Here is a 26016-nt window from a genome sequence, read left to right as displayed (position 1 = left end):
CTGCTAGTGAAAGAATATAATGATAAAATTTTCTATCCCATTAGATACTGACTGATTCGCACTTAGAAGGTAGGTAGTAAGTATATAGCTTAGAGTTCTGTAGTTTATATCTTCAACTCATCACTATAACATGAAATTATGACGATGATCAACTTTGTGTTGCAATTTTGAGATACAAAAATATCAACATGTATACAAATATCAATATGCTGATAGTTGTGGATGGGGGTATTTACTCATGTTATGAATGAAATTAAGCTTTGTTACTTACTTACTGATTTAAGCGTACTATTGTATTATTGAGATACTTTACTAAGTGAGTGAGTTTTTTCTTGTTAAGGATACTGTAGGTTCATTCATTGACTTTGGAAAAGAAAATTTAAAAGAGGAAAACAATAAATATCGATAGTTCTGATTCAAATTGTTTGATATGACGCTAGTGACACAGACAAACGCTAGTGAAAAAATAAACATTTGAGATAGAGGAGAAGTGGGCCCAAGTATGAATCTTAGTATCCCTAGTGTATTTGAAAGGTTATTGCACGTTTGAACTACTAAGTTGCAAACACCTTTTACAAGAATGAATACTTTGTGTGTCATCATTTGTGACCTTTTTGGATACTGCGTTGATTTTGTTTAATTCAAAACTTTCAATAATAGATATGAATGTTTAAGAACTAAAGAAATATGACACCTAAGTACGTACTATTACAATAAAAGATTCCATTTAAAAAGCCCCTACAGTTATTTGTCAAGATAACAACTATTATCTTTTAATATTCTTTCATGAAATATTCAACATTTGAGACCTTCGATAAATTTGCTAAGTTTTAAGGTTTTTCTTCGGAGAAGCCCAAAAAAAAATAAGTAAGTTTACGCAACAGTCCGTGTTGAAAACTCGGACCTTGTAAGAAACATCTCTCAACACTTCCTGTGTGCGAGTCATATTAGGGATGAAACAGACCTACAGTTTAAAGGCAGAATACGAAAGTCTAGTTTAGAATTCATCAATTCCGTTGAAAAAAAACTTTAGGTGACACTTTATTCATCCGAAAATCCAGTTAAGTTCTCATATTAACCCATTTGAGTCTCTTGTTCATACTTTAAAGGAGATCTCTAATAATGCATGGTGCCCGTTATCAATGGTTAAACACCTCCAAAATATTTAATGCCCGTCACTATTTTATGTCTATTTTATGAGCAATAGCGATAGCATAGCGAATTGCATTCAATCAACTTAACCATAATACCTTAGGAATGCCCATCAGTTCTAAAAATGCCAATCAATTTACCATCCAGCCCAATTTAAAACTTTTATTAGTATAGAGATTCTTTTCTTAACCGCAATTGACAAATGTGAAATATTTTATTTGAATGTTTTCATTCATTGAACAGAAGGGCGGGTCCAGAATTTTAATCAGGGGTAGGGGGGTTACAATTTAGATGAGTTTTTACTCACCACTTAAAAATGTATTTTAATGTTTTCCAAAGGAGCTAACAAAATTTAAATAACATAATGTGCATCTTAACCTTACGTTCACACATTTCATAGGCTTAAGTGATTAATTTTGTTATCAAATTGTTAAAGAACACTTTGTACAATGTACAGCAATTTATGATGACTCGCTACATATCTATGTAAGCATTCCAAGATTCCAACAGTTTTCCAAATATGCCAAATTTAAGATATAAATCACAATAGTTTATAGGGTTTTTGGTGCATTTTACGCCGAAATAAAAGAAACTGTTTCGAAAAGAAGATTTGTTTTCAAAAATAAAATATACTTTTCTTGTTTTCATTTTTATTAATGCGAAGAACGCTACAAAACTTGAAAAATCCAGAGAATTATAGAGAATTTGATATGAAGAATTGTCGGGCTTTTTTGCAATAGTTTTTTCGAACTCAATTTTCGTAAGTCTATTATTACTATCACTTTCAGTCTGCTTACTCGCATTTTGATCTTGGTCAACAAAACTTAAAAATTGTAGAGAAAAACGTTTGGATTTAGCCATTAGCTTAACAAAAGTTTCAAGTTTGGTGTTTTTGAGACATTTATATTATTGAAATTCGTGTTTAAATCTCAGTTCTGGAGCATCCAAAGCAAATACACTTCAGAAGTTGATTTATTTAATTTTTTAAGATATTTTATATTCAACAGCAAATCAATTTTGAAGGTAATAAAATGCACGTCTGGGTCACTAGAACTTGTTCATTTCTTAAAAAAAAGTCTGTTTAAAAATATTTCCTATATTTTAAGATTTAAAAATGTACCTGCAAAATAAGTTTTTCTCAAAAATTTAAATGCCATTTTATTTCTCAAAAACCCTAGATTATCTTAATTTTTTTTGAAAATCACTAGAGCAGGTTTTTTTAAATTAATTTGCATGCATACAATTTTTAAATTTTGTCTTTAGAATATTTTTGGGGTGCAGTTATGTAGTGCTTATAAATATAAATACATAAATATAATTTCGTTAACAAATGTTTTTCAGTTTCTGAGATATCGAGTTTTGTAAACAAATTATCAAAAATCATCATCAATTTGTTCATTTCATCATCGACAAGAAGTTGCACAAAAAAAGAAGATTATTGAAATAGGTCCATTAGTTCTTGAAAAAACTTAAAAACATAATAAAGGTTATGATGGGTACCCATCTGGAGCAATACCAAAATATGTTTTAAGAATACCAAATTTAGAGAAAGTTTTTAAAAAATCACATATTTTAACAAAAAAAAATTGTATGGGAAATGCTGTTATTTTTCGTATTAATAAATTGAAAAAAAAAACACCTTACGCTAATCGGCTGGAAGCCTTAATTTAAATAAACGCAATTGTTTAGACTGTAGGGGCCAGGACAGATAGAAAGACAGATGGAATCGGAGGACCCACTTTTTTTTTACTTTTCTACCTTCGCAATGATTCAAAAATTTTCACAAATGCAATACTTGCTATATAGTTACTATATTTCGCAAATAAAAATCACTTCAATGTTAACTATTTATGTGTGTCAAAAAATTTAATAATAAAATTGAAGGCTAGTTTTAGGAATTTAAAGGCAACTTAATATCAAATTGACGATCTCTTACTCAATGTTTCTTCTTAAGAACTTGAATATTTGTTCTTTTTCTTAGAAACAAATTTCATGAGAGCATGACTAAAGTTTTTTCAAATTCTAATATTTGTAATAGGGCTGAATATCCGATTCATATTATGTTCTTGGTCTAGTCTTCAGTTAAAAGTAGTACTTTTAGCAACAAAATTTAAGGAAGTAAAATACAAATTTTGTTTCCATATACACAAAATAAATAATTCAAAATATAATGGGGGCCATGTCCATTAACGCAATAAGATTAGTTTTGAATTGAAGGGAAGTCATATGAAAACAAACAAATTATCTACCAGGGGGCATGACACTACGAGCCCCCTGGATCCGTCATTGATCACTGAAATTTTGTGACTTAAGACTTTTGAACGTTTTGTATTTGATTTTGTTTCTAATACCAAAATTAAACATATTTTGCGAAAACCTTTTATCATTTGATGTTTTGTTTGTACATTAAATGTGACGTATTTTACGCCGAAATCTAGGTAAAAGTAATTTTTTGATATCGTCAAAAACCTGCATTTTGGGGAAAAGTAGACATTTCTAACTTTGTGTTTTAGAAATTGTGACACTAATGACACACCTATAGATATTGGTAAACTCTGTGTTATGAATAGTTTTATTTTAGAATAAAAATGGATTTGTTTCCCTGTAGCTTTAATGATCAAGTCAAGCCTTTATTCAACAGCTTATAAAGCGGCATCACAAGTGAACAACATTACATATAAACTTTTAAAAATGTAATTGTTCTTCTTTGACCTCTTTTTTAATTAACTTATGTTTACCATATCATGTAATAGAGAAGATTCAAATAATAATTGATGTAATTTTAAACTCTTTAAGCGTACAGTGTACACTGTACACCCACATAAGTGTTATTAAGAAAAAAAAAAACTAAATAATTATGATATGGGTTAGTTTTGTACATCAAGTAAAAAGACAACAAAATTTTTTTCCTAAGACCATCATCATCTTTTTCATCCAAAAATTATACTAACATACTTTCAGTTTAAATTCAATTAAGAAAATATGAAATGAAGCTAGAAAAAAAATCATAATAAAAACAAAAGAACTATAGCTAAACGTTATTTAACTTTGAAACAAGAAAGACTCACAGTCTAAAAGGCGTATAGTGGTATCGTATAGAGCGTCATTGTCATTTTGAAATTATTGCTATCCTCTTGACTATACAACACCACTCTTATGTACTGCGACAGCGATTATACTTAGTTTATAGTTTAAACTTTAAATGATGATAAATCTACAAAGACAGACGATGTTTAAGATATTGTTTGGTCTTTTATGGTTGCGTTTAGTATGATGTGAGAGAGATTGATAAGGTCTTCCGGGTCCCAAGACTGTCTCGATTCGACAGATAGAAACCTTTTAATTTTACTATACACACATAGCAGGGTAGTGAAAGAATGCAATCTTTTGCGAATGCATTCATTCTGTCTGTCCTCGCTACTACAGCCTAAGCCATTAAGTCGATTGAGTCCAAACTTGAAAATTAAGGTTTTTAACAGATCCGCGATTGGCGTTTTGTTAAAAACCATATATTTTTTTTGTCAAAAATTCGAAAATTCCAAATAAATGCCCGACAGATTTTTATAAAGTCTTCCACATTTTTTTGAAGAAAAATTTATTTGGCAGCGGTGTTCTAAAATCTTAAATTTTAAATTATATTTTGGATACAGAAGCAAGTTCGTAGTTTGATCAAGTCTTGCATTAACTTGGAAAGAATTTTGTAACAAAAACGTAAACAAAACCTAAGGAAAATTGTTTGTTTAAATCAAAAATCGAATATCGTTTAACTTTGTTAAAAAAATTTGAAACGCTTTGATTGATTGAATTCAAATTAATACAAGTGCGTAGCTCACTGTTAAATTTGTACTCAACACACATAATTTAATGTTCATTCACAAGTATTTTAAAAACCTTTGGAAATAGGTTTCATCTCAAAACTTCAAATTCAGAATTAAGAAGCAACAGTTCATTTGAAACCAGGTCCTATTGGCTTACAACTCTCAACCATCAACCATGGAGGGGTTTTAAGCCGTATTCAAACAGCTAATTTGAAAAAAACACTTTTCATGACAAGAAATACTCTTGAAGGATTTGTCAATTCCTCGCAAGAGGCAGTACCCGTGAAAAAACTTCTTATACTACTATAGGATGGGATTGAACCCAAGACTTTTGGCGTGACAGTCCTACAGACAAACCACCACGTGTACTAAGCCTTTGTTTTGAAATTTTTCATTGCGTTGTATGATTTTGACAAATCACTAATAACTGCCGAAATTGTTTTTTGGTGCTTTGCTTACCCATTTTGTTTTATTTGGTGTATCCATTTGAACTTTTGGCCTTATTTCAAATCTTTTTTTTGTTTATTAAAAACACAATAAATATTATTTTAATAATTTTTTTATTTATTTTCAGTTGTTTTTTTTCTTCATTAAATTTCACTAACATATATGTACTTCGAACGTAATTTATATAAAACATCATTTTTTTTACCTTATTCCTTTTTCTTGTTGTTCTTGTTGTTTTTTATATCATTGTTTTATTTTCATATTTTTGTTTTTATACAGATTTATTTTGTTTTTGTAAAATATTTTATTTTTAAAGTAAAACATAATGATAAAGATATATTATAAATAAGTTGTACCACAAATTGTTTTTTTTTTGTTTTAAATTTAATTTAACTTAAATTATATATAATAATGCATTAACATATATCTATATAAATAAAATAATTGTATTTTATGTTTTTGTTTTATTTATTTTTATTTTTTAAAAATACGTATGTACAAATATAATAATATATTTAAATGCTCATATAAATAAGTTTTAAAGTAAAAATTAGAAATACATAATAATAAATAAGATTTCTTATATTTAAACTTAAGTTTTTGTTTTTCATGAGCAATAAATTAATTGAACTTAGGGAAAACCTTAAAAAATAAAACAAAAATAATATTGATTTCTTTATTGATAATTTTATTCGATTTTTCTTTTCTTTTGTTTTGTTTAATTTCTTATTTTGTTTTTATTGTGAACTATTTAATTGCTGTTATTTTTCTTAATTCAAGATGTTACTTATAGTGTTATCATTTTTTACTTTGTTTTCTGATTCAATTTATATTTTCTTTTTCTTTTTGCAGGTTTAATGAATTTAATATTGTTTTATTTTTCCTTCTTTGTTTTTTTTTTATATTTTATTTTTGATTGTTTAACTATGTACGAAGTTTATTTTTCATATTATATATGGAAAAACGTTTCGATAAAAAAAAAAAAAAAACAAAAATACCAATCAAGAAGAATATCATGCTTCTTAATTAAAACGTTCTTATTTATTTTCATTTAAAGTTTCAATATTATGGTTTAAAAATAAATATAACATAATTTAAATATAACATAAAAAGAATTTGTACTATATAAACATAATGTAAAATAAGGTAAAATAAGAATAAAAATAATTCGAATTTTCGTTTTTAATTAATTATATTTTTTAAATTTAAATTCTTATTTAAATTTTCGACCAATTGGTTAACTTTGTGCCATATTAGTTATTTTGTTTTTGTATTTTCATTTTAAACTAAAACAAATAAATAGATAACATTTATTTAAAGCAAAGTCTTTATAGGTTAACTAAAAAAAATAATAATTAAAGCTTGATGTTTAAAAAATATCAGTTTATATTTTTTGTTTGTTGTTGTTCTTGTTGTTGTTGGGGTTTCTTTATTGAATAAGATAAATTATTAGTTTTTTTTTTTTAAGGAAGTAAAATATTTATTTTTTCTTAAATTATAAAATGGTCGATAAAGCGTTAGATTTCTAAGTCAGAATTATATATATATTTTTTTTTTTTTTATAATATTTTTTTAATTCATTTATTTTTTGTTTTTTTATTTTTATTTCTTAAGACCTAGTAATTCTCCTCTCACATTTTTGTTGTTGTTTGGGGTAGGTTCCAATAACTTTTACAAGATACTTGCATTTTGTTTTTTAAAGTTTAATGTTACTTGATTTTTTGTTAAATTTACTTTTTTGTTTTTCAATAATGAACTATTTATGTTTATTTTTACTTCGTTTGAATTTTCTGCGACCAATTTGAGTTTTGAAAGTTCAAAGTAAATACGTAGGTTGGGAAAAAGATTGAAATTAGTAGAATTTTGGGTTTGAAAAAAAAAACTGGCAAGTTATTTTTTGGCATAATAGTTTTTGGCTTTCGTAATATAGAATCAAATATAGTTCTGACCAAAGTTTATTTGAAACTTTGTTTTATCCATAAAAATACTTAATAGATTATTGAAAAATATATCAATATTTGTCAGACTGTAGAAAGCTGAAACAAAATTTTAAATAATACTAATTTAAGGTAGACAAAAAAGTCTAAATTAGTGGATTCGATACCAACTTTCGTTTTAGCCAATTGCCATACTTGAAAGAGTTTCTTGATTAAAACAAAATAATAAAAGCTTTAAGTTAAAGTTTTTTGAAAACTTAAGTTGTGAGTTTCCCTTAGAAGCTATTTTTAAAGTAGTCAGATGTTGAAAAGTGAGAATACTATGACTGAGAAAGAGGTCACTTCGCTAAGTTTTTTTATTTTCTTTTAATTTGTTTCAAAATTATAAATGAGCTTCGATATAAGCACGAAAAAATTAAAATAAAAATTAAAACATTATAAATGTTTTTTTAATTTTTCATCTTCTATTAAACAAACAAAAAATATATTATGTTCGCAAGTAAGATTCGTAATTTCATTTTATATTAATTATTTTTTATTTTCATACTTCATTTTAAAATGTGTAATGTATAGTTTTGTTCTGTTTTTTTTTCTGTTAATTTTAAAATTTCAATTTAAAATTAATTTTATCAATAAATGTGCACCTATTATTATTATATTTAAAATTTATTCACTTGTTAATTTTTGTTTGTATCTCTTATTTTATGCTTTTTTATTTTGTTTAAATTTTCATTTGGTTTCTTTTCATTTTAGTTAACCAAATAAAAATTTAGTGAAGAGATACTTTTCGTTTTGCTTGTTTTCAATGTTATAATTATATTTTTTTTAAATTATTTTATATATATAATTTGTTTATTATGTTTTTAAAATTATGAAACGTTTGTCTTTATTGTTGTTTTTTTTCTATATATTTTTTTAAATGTTTTTATTTGGATTTACTGCCTTAAAGTAAAATGTTATTTTCTATTTAGTTGTTTTATGTTTTCCTTTTCTTACATTTTTCTTTCTAAATATTTTTATATTTTTAATATATATATTTTTGAAATATTTTATGAAAGAAAAATTAAAAAAAATTCTTTAGTTTGAAAAGATTTTTTATTTTATGTATATATATTTTTTAAAGTTATTTTCTGTCTCGAAATTTTGGAAATTTAATAAGAATCTTTTTGTTTGTTGTTTTTATTTATTATGTTTTCTAAAATAATTAATTATAATTAATATTTACAAGTTGTTTTTTGCTTTTTTTTTTTAAATTTAAAGTTTAATTTGTTTTATCCTAAATAATTTTATATTGTTTGTGAATTTTGTTTTATTATTATAATAATAATATAACCATAGCCATTTATACTATATATATGTTTTGTTGTATTTAAATTTATAAATTAATTGTATAATAATTGCGATCTTATCGATTTTTAAAGTTCTACATTATTTTTACAAGTAAATTAATAATAATATAATCTTTATGATTTTTTTGTTTTTATTAATTTTGCTGGTTTTGTTTTTGTTTTTTTTTTTTTTTACAATTAAATTTAGGTTTATAATTATTATGGTTGTTGTGTACGTTTTTTTGTTTTAATTTTGAAAATGTATGTCTAAGATTTTAGTTTTTTTTTTTTTTGTTTCTTGTTTTTTTTTTTTTAAGAAATTGTATGTGTTTTTTTTTAATAATAATAATTAAATTTACCTATATGACTACTTAGAAATAATTCGAGTGCTCTTTAAAAAGTTCGAAGGATGGGGTGGCGTGTTATTTAAAATATTTTTGTAGTTCATAGCCATTGCGATGTTTTTTTAAATTTGCTTTTGTATTTTGTGTTGTTATTGTTTTATTGCTCTAAATCGGTCAGGGTTTTGGAGGTGTTGAGATGGTTTTTCTAAGCGTGCTGAGTTATTTGTTATTTATTTTGTTGTTTCTGGTTGTTTTTTTTAACACATACTCTCTAATTCCACGACTCCTGCTCTTTTCATTGCCTGACGCTTTCGATAAGCGTAAAACTCTTCCTTCATGGCTTGAACACGAGATTCTATGTTATCGTATCGGTTGCTTGTGCCACCGTAGCGCTGCTTACGCATAGGGCCAAGAGTCATAGCGGCAGTTGGTGGTATTCCGGAAGTAGCGGTATGGAATATTCCACCGCCTGTGCTTCCCGTGTCGATATTGAGCAAATTGAGATCATCGCGGGGACCACCGGTGGGTGTGGAGGCACTTGGCGTCGGCGTTGACGGATCGAATTCGTAGTGACCGTCGACACTGCCAACGTCGACTGCCTTGTGCACGTTCACTGTATCGGTGGCGGCATTCAGACGCGAAATCATGTCCAACCAGTTGCCCATGGTGTAAGGTGGTGTAGTTGGACGTTTAAGGCTACCAGTGTAGTTGTAATAGGGCAGCGTTGATTGTGTTCCCACTGTCGCTGAGGCTGCTGCGGCTGACGCAGGATGATGATGATGGTGATGATGCAGGCTGTGATGGTGATAGTGCGGGCCTGGATCCTGATAGTAGTATGATGTGGATGGAGGTGGTGGTGGTGGACGATACGGAGGCAGTAGTCGCCATTCACTTGTACTCCCCGAATGATGAGATCCATGCTGCTGATTCGATGTATTCTTGCTACCAAAGCCACTCGAGCTGGAGCGGCTTTCCGGTGAAGCTTCTAGCCCCATGCCACCTGAGGGCCGATAGTGGGCGGCGAAGTTAAGGTGTGGCAGTGGGGATAGGAGTTCAGAATGGGAACGTGTCACCCGTGAATGGCGTGGATACCATCTCGTTCTTGGCCGATAACTGTGATATGGTGTCTGAGACTGATAGTATCCCCGCCAGGACGGTGAGGGTGGTATATGCAGCGGAACAAAACCTTGATTCATGCGCCGTGTCTCCTCTTGAATTGTCCTCAGGGAGGGCAGTTCATGAGAATAGTAGCGGTTGTATCGGCTCCCAGCGTTCCCACCGAGAGATGCAGTGGCACCTAGTCCACCACTTGATGGCGTTGGGAATGACCTTTCCGCCGAACTTGGGTAAACGGTGCTCAGATCGGAGAACTGATTGGCTGCTGGTGACCATGGTGAGTGTATGCCAATCGTGCTGGCCGGGGAGCTGGAGAAGATGCGTGACACTCTCGAAGGTGTGTACAAGTTCGGTGTATTCGGAGTCTGTGGCACTGCCAGGGTATTGATGTGAAGATTTTGATGCAATGGTCTCGAAACTGGTTGTGGCAAATTTCGATAGACATTGGCATACTGCTGCTGATTACGAGGAACATTTTGATAGCGTCCCGCCCCAACACGCAACAATCCACCCAAGCCATTCAGGAAACCCCCCGATGCAGAACCATTCGACTGAAGGCTCAATTGACTTGGAGAGGCGACTAATGGACGTCGCCATGATGCACGTGAATTTAAAAAACTTCGACGTGCTAGAAATCCTCCATCATCACTGCTGGAGTTTTGAGATCCTGTGCTGTTACGACGTTCAGCTTTGCTACCGCTTCTAGATTCTTGATGCACATCTGGTGTTTCGGAGAGTACGAAACGTCCATCCACAGAACGATGAATTTGGCCAACACTCCGAGTACCATCTATCTCATCGATATGTGGTGTGCTGTAGATAGAATGACAATTAGTGCAACGATCCGGTGGCCAAATCCAATGAAGTATGGTTATGAAGACAGTGGTTACACTTGATATTCTGGCTTGTTTATATCTAAAAACAAATAGAATTACAAAAAATGTGTGTTAATAAAATTAAGAAATTAAATAAAGTTTTGAATAACAATAACATGAAGATATATCAAAGACAACAAAAAACAAATATCAATGTAGCAGCGAAAAATAAAATCACGCTGAAGCTGAAATCATGCAACAACAATTTTAACTCATATCAAAACATTATTTTTGATGTAAATGTGTTTGAAAACAATAATTTCGTGCTTAAAATTGAAAAACAAAGAGGTTTCAATTCAGACAACTGGAATTTTGCAGGAAGATTAAAACACGTAAAGGATGAGAAATGTTATCTCATGAAATCTTTCCACACGTTGTACGCTTTTTATAAATTATGACGTTTTAACACTGATTCTTGTATCTTTTTTTGAAAGAATCTTATTCGATCAAAAAAGATTGAAAGATTTGGTTTTATGAATCTCAACTTAAAAAATGTATGCTGAAAATTTTAAGTTTTGTTCAAAATCGAACAATAAAAAGATTTCAAACCAGCCAAATAAAATATTTCAGGAAGATTAAAACCCGTTAAGGATGAGAAATTTTCTCTCATGAAATGTTTCCACCTTTTTGAACTCTTTTGTAATGTTAAAGTGAGACGATTAAATTCTAAATCTTATCTTTTCTCTTAAGGATTTAAATACAAAAGGAGTTGCCTTTAAGCTCGGATTTTAGAAAAATTTAAATTGAGTTTAGAATTATGGTATTTTAAATTGAATACTAAAATTCCTCCTAGGGAAAAGTTAATTGTGGGAAACTCTATTCTTAAAGGCAAATTCTGTGTGCTCATTGAAACTTTGTATTCAGCTAAGGTTAACGTTTAAACGTAACTGCATTACTAAAGACTGAGCTCCTGTTCTTTAAACAGTCTTAAAACAACAAATTTTGGAACTGTAATACGAAGTAGTACGTATTTAAGCTTAATTTTCCAAATGCAAATTATTTTAAAGTCCTTAAAAACAACTTTAAAAAAAATTTAATTTTCAACATGTATTTCTTTATTAAAAAATGTATGATTGATTTAAATTCAAATTTCTAAAAGACAAATCGAAAACAAAAACAGGATAATAACAAGCAATTTTCTGTAACACTACACAAATGAAGAAAAAAAAGATGTTTCAAAAACTAAACAAAAATAAACAAACCCATTTTTCAAAACAAGGTAAGGTAATACAAATACAAACAACACATTTTTTAAAGAGAATCACAACAAACCTTTAAATCTGCATTAATTTACGTCCGAATGCACAGTTACAGTTATACCAGTTACATTATTATTTTTATTTCCAACCAACAAAAAATACATATATGTAGTTTAGCCGAGCAGGAACAAAAAAAGAATGCACCATTTTCGATTACACAGGAGCAGGATATTGGAATAAATGTATATATGTTTTTGTTTTTGTGTGCGATGTAGCAATAAAAGCATTAAACATCCATTTAGAATCCAGTTGAAGGCAATAAAAGCGGAAATAAATGAAAACAAAACAAAAACAACAAAAATTCGAAAAAAAAGGAGAAAGAACAATATAATATGAGAGTTAAAGAGAAGTAACCTTTTTCAAATATACAACAATTTTAATTCATTTGCAATAATCCAACAAAGTAATAAAATAAAAATTAAAAATTTAACTGAAAACCCCTCTTTCAAAAATAAATAAAAAAAACCTGAGGATTATTGAGAAACTTAGAAAAACTTTGAAAATTAAAAAAAGTTCTAAAAAATTTGCATATAAACCAATAGGATTATGTATGTTCACATAAAACCATCTATTTTTTAGTTTGTTTCCAGTGAAAAATAATTTGAATTGTCTCCTAAACCTTTCTCTGCCCGAGTCTAAATACACCTGGAAAATATTACAAAAATCAACAGAGTAAAAAAACAAGTAAAATGACAACACCAACGACTGACGACAAAAACATAAAACCCTTCATTAAAAAAACATGTCTTTCAAATGTAGAAAAGTATGAAAGAGAGTTGGTATTACCGGCTTTGGCGTGTATATTTACTATATGCTATAGATTTTATGACTTTTTACGCTGAAATTGCTATTTTTGATGCTAACGCGAGCTATTGTAGCTATTTCCAATTCAATTGCTTGTTGTGTTCTATATCAACATTAACATCAATAGCAGCAGCAGCTAGCATCAATTCAATGGAATGTGTGGTAAAATATTTGGAGGGATAGAAACAAAATTAAAAGTCGATCGTTGTTGGGCGCCATTTAAGAGCATGATTTATAGAATGCGCGAGAATTTATTAGGGGAGAATGGAGTAATATGGGATAGCTTAGATATTTGTATTGAGAAATTTCCTGTTTATTTATTTTGAGATACAGAATGCTTTTTTCATTTTTTCTAATATAATATTTGTTTAGAGGTTCCAATCATTCCAAGTAATGAACTTAGGCTATTTGACCCTAGAAAAAGTTTAAAATGCTGAATCAATGTACTTAAGCTATTTGTCCAAAAAATGCCAATAAGTTTACAAATCTATGACAAACACGATTATTTATACAAGAAAATTTGGGCTACTTGTGCAGAATTTTACAGATAAATAACCTCCTTTCTTTATATTTTAAAAGAAATAACACTCATGTATCAATTAGATGAAATTAAGGCATGGTATTAGATGACAAGCTTAACCTATTTGTCCAATAAGAGGGTTGTTAAATACCAGATCAATGAAATCTGAGCACTGGTATGGTATGACCAACTTAAGCCAATCAATAATAACTGTGTGTAGCTACGATGCACTTAAGCTGCTTGTTCCAAGAAATACTTATCAAATGGCAGAAAAATGATATATAAGAGTCGGTATCAATGGTAAACTTAGGTTATTTGACCATATAAAAGTTTTTAGATGTCAAAATCAATGGAAGTTGGGCATACAAACGGAACATGTTTTCCCAAAGAAAGGCCAAGAAGATTCCAACAATTTGTCGAAATGCGCGAAGTTCACCATTTTCACTTAAGCTACTTGTCCAGTATGATACATAACTTATTAGATAAATTAATAATTAGATTAAATAAAGACATTGAAATGGATGGAAAATTTAGACTATTTGTCTAATAAGAAGTGTGTAAGATGCTGTACATCACTATGAATAGTAAACTTAAGCTATTTGGTCAAAGATTGGGATATAAGAGGACAAATCAATAATTGATGATTGTCGATATGGGTGGATGAACTTAAGCTACTTGCTTAAAGAAATGGTTATAATTTAAAAGGTTATTGTCAGACAAGCGTTGGTAAAAATGGTGAACTTAGGTTATATGGCAATGGATATGAATGTTAAATAAGGATACTTTTCTCGAAAAAGAGTTAAATGAAATAGCTGTGAATTAATATTATAGTGAACTTAAGTTATTTGGCCCAATGAAATGGTTTTAAGATAACAGATCAATACAAAATGTGGGTGATTGTTGGATAGTTATCTTGTAGATTCGTCCAAAAAGGATAACAAGATCCCGAATCAATGAAAACTCTAAATCTGTGTCAATGGCGAATCTATAACTGGGCCTGGCAAGGCACAATAAAACTGGGCCTCCGTGAAAATAAATAATAAACTTAGGATACTTTAGTGGTTTTAAGGTACTAAATCAATACATTTTGAACGTCATAGATGTGGTTAAGAAACTTATGTCATTTGTTCATAGAAAAATGTATAAAATACTAGGTCAAGGAGCTCTTCCTAGATATAGATTTAAAACGGAGCCTCTCAGTGGACAGGGGGTGAGGCAAGAGGAGGAACTTGGCCCCTTCATACAACTGACGAAGCTATCAAACCAAATAATTATTGCAAAAAGAGACTTTTAGGAAAAAACCAGAAGGGCAAACTTATTTCTAATTTCAGTTTTGTTTGGTGGTCATACATTTTTTCTGGGCACCTACAAAAAACGACATAGGATATTTTTAAAAGGAAAATAGTATAGCTGTATTCAATAAACATCTCACTATGACATTTCTCATGATTTTGTTAATAGAGCGTGTTTATCAAAGGTTTAAAATGACAAAGCGTCCCCTGCAAGGACTTCAAACAGTGAGACATATTGAAAAAGTAACTTAACTAAAGGTTTTTTTTTTATTATTTGGATTAATTGAAGAAAAGAAAACTTTTAATCTGCATATTTATTTTAAGTGTTAAGAGCTCAATGTTTTGGAAATGAGACATTGCCATCTGCATTCACATCAATTTAATACTTCATCTCACCCTGGTTTCCCCTAACATATCCTGAATATGGGTGGTTAAAGCTTAGAGTGTTGTTAAATGTGCGGACGGGAAAAAACCATTAGAAGCGCAAATATAGAAACGTACTTAAAATCTGATTCCGATATTGTATTTATGGGCCAGAGATCCTTTTTTTATTGCCACTTTATGTTATACTTCCGCATATACGAAATAATGTTCGTTTTATTTTTTTTTGTATGCGTGCCATAAGGATATGGTTTTGGTTGAGTGTAAAAGGTGAGCTGAAATGATGATGGTATTATTGCTAGCTTGTTCAATTGTACCATGTACGTTCCACCACCTTTAGGAACTTTATTTCGATCGTTAATCAATTGCAAAAGAATATTTTAAGGAAACACCGTATAAAGGGATAGAAAAGTTAAAATTGAAAACCAAATTCCAACATTCAAATGGCAAACAAACAACAATAAGCCTCAGCAAACAATAATTTAAATCGACATTTTAAATAATTGCCAAGATTTTGGTTCTTTTTCGTTGGTATGTGTAGATTAGGTTCTTGAGCATAAAATACGACGTTTCCACACATAATAAGTATTTTTATCCTTTTTTATTTTTCAAAGCAAACATCAGTAAGTTTAATAAAAGATATAATAATAATAATCTATCTAAATGGAGACGGAAAGAAAATATGATTCAAAAGGATATGACTCCTGGAAGGTGAATATAATATGTCAGGATGATGGTAAATTATCAGGGGTGTGTGTATGGGTATGTACTCTGTGATTTTGTGTTTGTTCAACACACGGTAAGAAAACTCAAGGATACGCACATTTGGTTGAAATAATGTGGCATAATATCCTTTGGAATAAAAATTGTATAAAATATATGTATGTGTGCTTTTTTTGGAGGAATTGAAGCAGCAGCAGAATATATGAAATTATTCCTTCCAGGAGAAAATAAGGATTTGGTAAATATGTATAAGTAAATGGATGTGGTTTATGTACTATATGTTAGTATAAATATTATATATTTTGATTGAAGTGAGAAAAAGAGATTTTGAGTACGATGATGGCAGCGATGGTGGATTTAAGTTAATGGAAAGTGGGTTTTGTTCAAATGTCAATTTTCGTTGAGGTAAATAACAATTTATGATGTGATGAGACACACAAATAAATTGATGAAATTTTGTCGGTTTTTAGGATTTTTCTTCTTTTTTTAGAGCTACTTGGACAAAAATGAGGATTACTTTTTTTCATAAAAAGCTTAAACATGTTTTTTAGGAAAGTTATCATAAAAATCGATTTTTAAGATAATATGAAATTCATATTCGTGTTGGAATTGTTATTTATTAGAATTAATAGATTAAACGTAGAAATTATCATTAGGAGAGATAATTGAATATGTATATATAAAATTGCTAAATATAATAAAAATAGACAAAAAAGAATTGTCATTTTTCAAGATTTTTGTATAGTTTAATTTCTATATCATTTGGCTCAATGTCAATTCAGTAATTTTTTGTTGTTATCTTAATTTTTAAAAGTAACTGTGTCGCAAAATAATTATTTTACAATTTTATGATACTTTTATTATTTCGAATTTCGTAAGCTTACATTATTTCTATTTCGCAAATGATTTCAGTGGAATTTTTGAAGTTATTTTGTAAAAAATATAACAGACATTTTTCAAAGTTGAAGCCATTACATACTTCACTTCGTAAAATTTTACATAATCATTCCGAAATTTTCACTTCGAATTTGAATATTTCGCAGTTATGATTTAGTTTGCAAAAGGAGCTTTGTTTTAGGGTTCTTTAGACATAATGATCAAATATTGCGAAGTAGAATTCATCCTCAAGGAACATTTTCAGAATATAATTGTATTTGAGAAAAAAAAATAAAACTTGCGAAACAATTTGCAGTCAAACAAAAATCATTACGATAAAAAAGAAGTAAGATTTTTCATCTATAGTTAACTTTTCTTTAACAAAATAAAAAACAATTTTAACCAAAGATATGCGAGGGTTTGCGAAAAAAATATTGAAAACAAATCTTGTTTTGAAAAATAGATTCCTTCTTAACGACCCCAAAAGCTTGATCTTAAACTTATTTTGTTTTGTGTCCTAGATATTGTTTAAAAAGTTTTAGATGAAATTATTTGCGAAATAAAATTTTGCAAAAATGACAATTTCGAATTAAAAAAGCTAACAAATTTTTCGGAATGGATCAATTTGAGTAAATTATAAATTAAAAAATTAGTTTGATAATAGTACTTTAGCTATACAGGTAATTGGGTTTGGTTGTTTTATTTATAATAAAAAGGTTATAGTTTTAAGTATTATGTCTTGTAATAATTCCTACAGACTTTTGTATCATGTAAGAAGAATACAAGAATAATTTTTCAAAAACTTAAGTTGCCCTAAACTCAAATCTGATCTTTTAATTTTTCTATCACATAAGGTTTTTAAAATATTCCCCTTTAAAAAATGTTAAAAACAACCAAAATCGGTGTTATTGAAGCTAAGTTAAAACACAACATAATGTAGTTCTTAACAATAAATTGTGTAAAAGCCTTGTCCCTTACATACAGTTTCAATATTTTAAGGTCATTACTTAGTTTTTGAAAATTCAAATTTAAGTCATACATAAAATAAAAGCATTGAATTATACAATAATAATGTAATTTAATGCTTTAATGTGTTTGAAGTTGTTTTCTTAACCATTTTTCAAAAACTAGATTAGCTTTGTTTAAAAGATCGTTTGCACAAATTGTTTTCTTTGTGATTTTTGCAGAACAGATTAAATCTCATCTTTTACAAATTTCAAAAACTTTATAAAGAACACTAAATATTTTAACTGGATTAAGTATTTACGATAAAGATTTTAATTTTAAAAAATATCGCTACTCCAAATAAATGAAATAAGACAGCCTGAAAAATCCTTATATATGTCTTCTTTCCATTTTACAAAGTAACATCAGAAAAAAAGTGATTGATGAGTTACATCTCAAAAACATGAAGCGATTGATTAACGAGCTGTATTTGAATTAAAGCCATCAAAATCCATCGGAAACCTTATAGACAAGTGTTATTATTTTAATTTTAGATGCTCGGATTAATCTAATTTTAAATGCTTTTCTTTGCTTAATGAAACTTAAGAGAAAAACTTACTTAACTGAACAATTTTCAACTTACTTTTTTCCTTGTTCATCTTTTGAAAAACATTAAAAAAATGGATACCTTTAACATAGTTTCAGTCAAATTGTGTACAAACAAAATTAAGTCGAACAGAACAAAAAATTTCAATTCTGTAAATAATGAAGTTGTAATACATTTTCCTTTAATTAAAAAATGTTTATGGACCAAAATAGGCCTTCCTCTATAAAAATCAAAAAATGCTAGATTTGAAAGTTAAAAAAATGTCAAAATGATTTTCTTGGAACAATTTGGTCCTTTGTCACAATTACACTTCAATTCATTAATAAAATATTAGGTCCTCAGAAAAGCTATACAAAAATTAGGTTATTGGCTTATTAGGATGTTTTCTAGGTTTATTTTTCATTTTGTATAAGAATCAAATTGTGGCTTCGCTATCGGAAGAATCCATTTTTTTGTACAATAGTCTCAATATTGTCAAAAAATACTATTTATTGAGGTTTATTGCATTTTAAAGGATATGCCCAAATGTTTTCCTTTCCCAAAAAGAAATAAAGAAAATTTATAATGAAAACAGTATTGAAAAAAATCACAATCTTGTGGGAAAAAAGAGTGGGTTTCAGTTTCCGTTTCGATTAGTGCTTTCAGAAAGAAACTTGAAAAAGTGAAAAATAATTCCGGAAATATAAATTCTGACTTTATGTATTGCACCGCTTATGAAATTCAAATTATTCACTAAACAAAAAATAAAAACGCCATCCCATATACATAAACTATTCAATTTCATATCCTTCTTTTTCCTCTTTATTTTTGTTGTTGTATTTTAGTTAGGTAGCTTAATTTTGTTGTCCTCGTTTCAATGCTAATTTCTGAAATAGAAAACTTAAAAAACAAATAGCCAACTACTATTTAGAAGACCTTACCTTACGAGTGCCTATAAACATTATTATAATGAATGAATCTTTTTCTCTTTTTGTTTGTGATGAATTTTTTAATTTTTTTTATTCCAAAGCGGGAAATAAACATAAAAAATCACAAATGTGAAAATTAAAACAAAAGAAAATTCCACCTTAATGCATATACACTTTTTTCAAAAAAAAAAAAAATAAAAAAATGCATACATTATTAACCATCAACAGGAAGCTGTCATATATATGTACATAGAATGTACAAATAGTGGAAGAGGGTTGAGGTGGAAATGGCATTGCAGTTTCAAGTGGCAGGACGTATAAGAGAGAGGCAAAATGATGTTGCAATGGAAAAAGCGGACGGTAAAAATTATGAAATGGCCTTGTCTCAAAGAGAGCAAAAAAAAGAAAACATAAAACACAAACAAAATATTCAACATATCCTTTGAGATACATATGTATACACATACACATACATAAAACACTCGTTAAATACATTATACAGTTATGTGATCAACGAGTGAGTGTACAGCTATTGTCAAAGTAATGAATACATTTTTTGATTTTGAGTTAACTTGCATTTTACTTACTACATGAGAAAGTGATATTATAGTAAAATGTATAGTATATTGTTAATTTTAAAAATCGATTAAGAATTTTATCAATATACAAACTAAATGTACCAAACACCATAGGGATTAAAAATTAAGATGATCAAAATAATAGGAACCCTCGAAGACAATTCTCTTGCTTGAATAAAAATAACACTTTTTGGACGGATTTTTATCTCGGATTGGTTTTTAAATTAAGTTAAAATTTATTTAAATATTCCACAAAGCAAAATCATAGCAATAGATGCAGAGAAACACGATAAACTTAAAAGTGAGATTTTACTTAAGTACAAACAAATGAAAATGATTTCCTCTTTAAATTATTGTACAGACAGAGAAACTTGAATAAGAAAATCTAAAGTTACTTAAAGCAATAAATTCAATAAATCTGCAGAGAGGTTTTAAGACTCAAGTCAGATCTAAGACGGTTCTTCGTATCCTGTAGGAGGCTAGCCTTAGGCACAAGTTGCAAAAAAAAACAGACCAAGCTCATTAAACTAACTTTAATCATAATACATAAAGTGTCAAATATAATTTTTCTTATATGTTGGCATGTTATAGAATGTTGCGTATGAAAAAATGCCCTAGGAAAAACAACCCCAAGTGTAATATAATGTTAACTAAACTCTGATTTCAAACGACCAAAATGTATATTTTTTATTGATATTCTCAATACCCGGGCCTCAACCTAGTTAAGATGCATGCGACTTAAGCTTTCAAATAAAACAGTGGTCCAATTTCTTTTCAAATCTTTTAAATCTTTTAAAAATTAACTACATATGTATGTACTTAAATTTCAAACAATCCAAAATGTTTGAAAAAAAAACATTTGTACCCATAACTCTCGTGTCTGGTTTAAATTTTCAGTTTGTTAATTAGGGTATTAGCTTATTAGGCCCGATTTTCTTGTTTACAGAATAAACATAGTTACCACGGAATAAAGTTGTGTTTCTATTATTTTGGCCATAGCTGTAAATAACTCTATATAGTGTATATGGTACAAAATTTTCATTACGAAACAGGGTGTTGAATAATTAACGGCAACAAGAGTGCAATTTTATTGTGAAATGAGAGGTTTTATTCAAATTAAGCTTATGTACGAATAAAGTCTCCCTGAGTTTCGCTATATTCTTTAACTTAAAATTAACAAAAACAAAAAACCAAAAACAGAGAAATTTTAAAAGCTGAAATAAATAAAATAACATAAAGAATGCGTTTGCAGTGCCACAAAAGCCGAATTTTAAAGCAATTTTGGTTAACCATGAAATTCAAGAAATTTATTTCTCACCAACTCATTTCTATCTATATACGAGTACATACATAAGTAAATATACATATGCATGTGTTTGTGAATCTTCTTTGAATTCAGTCATTCTCATTGGCTGTTGAGTGTTTTGCATACAACACAAGCATAAAGCTACTCGGAAATCATGAGTGCCCTTTCAGTAGATTATGTCTGGTAGATTAAAAGCTCGTTAGTGATGCTGGGTTATTTGATATCCTGTTAACTTTTATTCTATATATGAGTACGTATCTATAGAGAAGAGAAATATGGCATCAAGGGTATTTTTGTTTGGTCGTGGAATTGCAATCGAGGTTATATCTTTTATAAAGTTGTTGAAGTATGACATTAAGAGCCGAGCCGCTGTTGGCTCAAAATTTTAGTCAATTAAGTGTGATATTACACCATTTTTAGTGTGTTACTAGGTTAAAAAAGAATTTCGATCTTTTATGTATGCTAAACTTTTAATAATGAATACACTAGGTTTTGTATCAATTAGCACCATGTTTGACACTTTTTATATAAGTTTCACTTAATTTGAAAGAGTGATTTCTTAGCTATTATCTTTTTGGCAACACTAGTTTAAACAGTTGACGCACGTTTCATGTTTTGTTTTACTGTCAAACATATTCAATTCAGTCTATAATTTAACAATGAATCGTCTTACAAACGAAAAACGCTTGCAAATTATTGAGTTTTATTATCAAAACTACGTGCTGTTTATAAGGTTCATCGCGCACCAAATTTACATTGTTGGACATTAAACCACTAACACGCTTACGTAGAGTGCGAACTAAAGAAAATATCGCAGCTGTATCGGCCAGTGTTAATGATGACCATAAATTATAGATTCGTTGCCGTTCGCTGCAATTAGGCCTCTGTTACACAACAACGCAGAACATTTTGTGGAAGGATTTAGGTGTGATGGCGTTCAAAATACAGTTGATGAAAGAATTGAAACTTAACGACCTACTGCAAGATCCACTTTTTTACCGAAAAATTATTTTCAGCGACGAAGCTCATTTTTGGCTCAATGTGTACATACATTGGACCGTACTTCTTCAAAGATGATGCGAATCGTAACGTAACTGTGAATGGTGAGCGCTACCATGAGATGATATCCAACTTATTTTGGCCCAAAATAGAATAGCTTGACTTGTATAACATGTGGTTTGAACAAGACAGTGCCACATGCCACACATCACTCGCAACAATGGACTTATTGAAAGGCAAGTTCGGCAAGACTTTCCTACATAGTTTTGAAAACAAACACCATTTATTTTCGAATTTTTAATATTTTATTAGTATTTTTTAAATCACAGTTTATTTTCGAATGGTTAATATTTTATTAACAAATTTGTTTAGTTTGGTTGGGTGCGTCGAAAAATCATATTTCCAAATATAGATGGCTATTTAATTTTCAATAACACATAACTAATTACTTGGTTCAAAAATGGTTCAAACGCTTCATTTTAGAATACTGTAATCACGCTCATAAAAGAAGTCATTATTTTCAAGACCTTTCCGTCAAAAAAATACAATTAAAGAAGATTTAGATTTTTGTTTTTCTTAAAAATAATGTTGTATTTATTATTCTTTCTCAATCTCTATTACTAGCACCAATTAATACTTTGAAATATTCAAAAAGAAAAGGTTCTTTGTTATGCCCATTCAGAACAATTTTGTTAAGAAAATTACTATAGTTTTAATATTTTCAAAACTGCTCATCAAGTGTCAATAATTGTTAAAAGAATACTTGTTGAAAAAATGTGTCGTAAAGCTTCTCACCGTGATGACAAAAAAGAGCAGCATTTTGATTTTTGAATTTAAATTTTAGTGAAAGGTCTAATACCTGACACTAAATCGTATTTGTGAACTCTTTCGACAATTGTTTCAAAACATGTTCTGTTTTAATTTTGAAAAACCTTCTACTCTTGATATTTGGCAAGTAAAAAATATGCCAGTGAGACGATACATATACTTCAAAAACGCATTGGAAATGTTGGAATTCAAAACAAAAAAGATTGTTAATTTGCAAGATGTCCGAGTAACTTCTCGAAAAAATGGTCAAAATTTGCCAAATGGTAGTTTGACACCTTTGACATTTTTATTTGGGGTCACGCTAAACATTAGGTCTATTTTCTCTATCTTTCTTCTTATTAAATCCGTTTTGGAGAAAAAAGAAGCCGAACAGTTTTTTTGTCAACATACTTCTACTTCCATCCCTGACAATAGTACTCGCACACAGAAATGGTTGAGAGCTGTCAGTCACTAGGCCCTAGTTCTTAAACGGACTGTTGCGCCACCCAATTTATTTAATTATTTACTTCTTGGTTTTATTTTCGTACTGATTTAAAGCAATAAATCAAATAATTTTAATTGAATACAAAAATATTAAAATTCACTAAGTACAGGGAGGTAATAATAAATTCACAAACCAACTATATAATGGCAAGAGTTCTTAATTTCTGAATACCGAAGAAATTATTCAAACAAAATGTTGTTGAAATATTGATATCTTTGAAGAAATGTCACTAACAAATTGAGTGTCAGGTTTAAAAAAGTGAATTGCCAAAAGTTAAATGTGTCGCTCCAAATTTCTTGATTTTCCGAAAAATACAACCGACTTTATTTCAAAAATAAATGTAATTTGTATGCTAATTTAAAGTTAAAGTTGCTCCAAGAAAACGTATATTTAAATCTATCTGACCTAACTTCGTTTTTGTATTTTATAATTTTGATTAGAAGATCATATATTTCGTCAATCCTTGAAAATTTTTACGATTAAAAAAAAATTCTTTTAAATTGGCTCATAATGACGGAAAATTTTTGAGCAGAAGCATTAAACCACAACAATTGAATTTTGTTTAAATTTAACGAATGTAAAATCTCCACAATTCTGCAAAAAAAAAATAATTAAAATTGTCAACACTGTTAAAGAGTCCAATTATCTTCGAGGTAAGTTTAGACTGTTGTGTGATATTTTAATTTATTTACATATATCCCTTTTGAGGTATTAATTTGAGAATGTATCAAAATAATTACTATATTTAAATTTTACGAGTGTTATATACCATAAAACACAATTTCATCCATTTCTAATTTTATTTCTAACAATTTTAAATTTAATCTCACCTAAACAAAAACAGAAAAAAGAAAAACTTCAAATCTCCTGAATGGTAAAATTTCCATATAAAACATAATATTATGTAATTAAAATACACTATCAAAATATAAAATAAAACAATCAAAAACACTTTTAATTGCATTGAGGGGTGAGGCGAGGTAAGGGGGTAAAGGTTCATTGAAAAAAGGATTAAAATCAAATCAAATTGAAAACGAACACACACAAAAATAAAATAGATAACAAAAAACGATAAACGAAAGAAATTGAGAGAGCCAAAATAATAATAATAGTAATCATTAAAATATAATGACACAATGAAACAATGACACCAATTTATTTAAAATTATAATAATGACGTACAACTATAAAACACAAGAGAGAGGAATAATGATTTGCTTACGATTTTGGTTATGACATGATGGGCCTGGAACTATAAAAACGGTTTCGTAATCCCGATAATATTCGGAGTCATTCCTGGGGAATGATGATTAGATTTTTGTTTTATTGTATTTTTAATGTTTATGTTAATGTTAATGATATAACAAAACAAACAAATTAAAAAATAAACAAAATGGCAAAAGGAAAATAATAAACTAAAAATTATAAATATATATTTCAAATTTTCTTTTGCAGCATTATTATAATATTTAAATAGTCTTTTTGTTAAAATTTAAATTAATTAAAACTGATAACTGTTTTGAATACTCACTTTTTTAAAGGCACTTGACCACTGGAATTACAGCCCGTACGATTGGCGGCAATGTTACGGGCATCAGTAATCCTGCAAGCTACCATGTTGAACTCTGTAATCGAATTATTTCTAAAATTAATTTGGTTATAGCATTGGCCATCCTTAAAATACATATATTTTGTTTCAAATTGTTGCTGCTATAATAATTTAATATAGAACACCAAACAATTATACTCCACCACCATTACATTCACTATATAAGTACATTTATATATATTTTCTAAAATTTTATTTGAACAGATTTTTTAATTTATGTCTTTTTTTAGCTTAATTTAGATTACATTTTACGTAATATTTACATTTACACGATACAAAAATGAGGGGATGCATTTAATTATTATTCTTTTTTAAATATTAGTTTTTGTGTTATACTATTTATTTACCAAAACCACCGCATCAAAAAAAAAATAAAAGAAATAATCATCACCAGCAATTAGTAGATACTTTTTTTTTTTACTATAAATAGCATTTTCAAAAGCTTATAATTTATATATACGTATTTACTCATTAACATTACTCATTAATTTTAGCATTTTAATATCTAATTTATTTAAATTTCAACTATCTCTAAGTAAACACACATTTTTAGATGAATACATTTTTTATATTTTGTATAATTTAATCATTCTCACTATGGTAGATTTTTTGTTGTTGTTTTATTTTTTAAATTTTATTTTTTACTATATTTGTTTGTATAAGTTTTTATTATATAGCATATCATATGGAGGGGAGCACACACAAAAATATATATATTAGGACACGGCTCTGGTTGAAAGTTATGGAAATTTGATGGTCCAGGATGCTGATGATACCTTCCTTGAAAGTTAAAGTAGAACTTTCGAGGATGGTTTTTCCGGGTGAGAGTTTAATTTTTGTACTTTCTTTAATTAAATTTTTAAATGTTTTTCTTTTTTTT

General features: G+C 28.6%; 1 protein-coding gene across 15 annotated transcripts in view; it reads right to left on the bottom strand.

Annotated features, from left to right (window-relative positions):
* Nucleotides 1-6964: 6964 nt before the first annotated feature.
* Nucleotides 6965-26016, bottom strand: part of LOC129951674 (protein turtle) — a 156637-nt gene continuing 137585 nt past the window's right edge. For 12 of the 15 annotated variants that reach the window (XM_056063934.1, XM_056063930.1, XM_056063925.1 and 9 more), the window contains 2 exons: nucleotides 25059-25152; nucleotides 6965-11057 (listed from right to left, as the gene is read on the bottom strand). In XM_056063934.1, the coding sequence (XP_055919909.1) occupies nucleotides 9284-11057; nucleotides 25059-25152 (1868 nt within the window). In that variant the 3' untranslated portion in view covers nucleotides 6965-9283. Of the gene's footprint in view, nucleotides 11058-24749; nucleotides 24824-25058; nucleotides 25170-26016 lie in introns of all 15 variants that reach the window. The other 3 variants (XM_056063938.1, XM_056063939.1, XR_008782214.1) reach the window with 2 other exon arrangements.

The sequence above is a fragment of the Eupeodes corollae genome, chromosome 3 (assembly GCF_945859685.1).
Source record: "Eupeodes corollae chromosome 3, idEupCoro1.1, whole genome shotgun sequence".
In the NCBI taxonomy this organism is placed as follows: Eukaryota; Metazoa; Arthropoda; class Insecta; order Diptera; family Syrphidae; genus Eupeodes; species Eupeodes corollae.
This window is presented reverse-complemented; position numbering and strand designations above follow the sequence as displayed.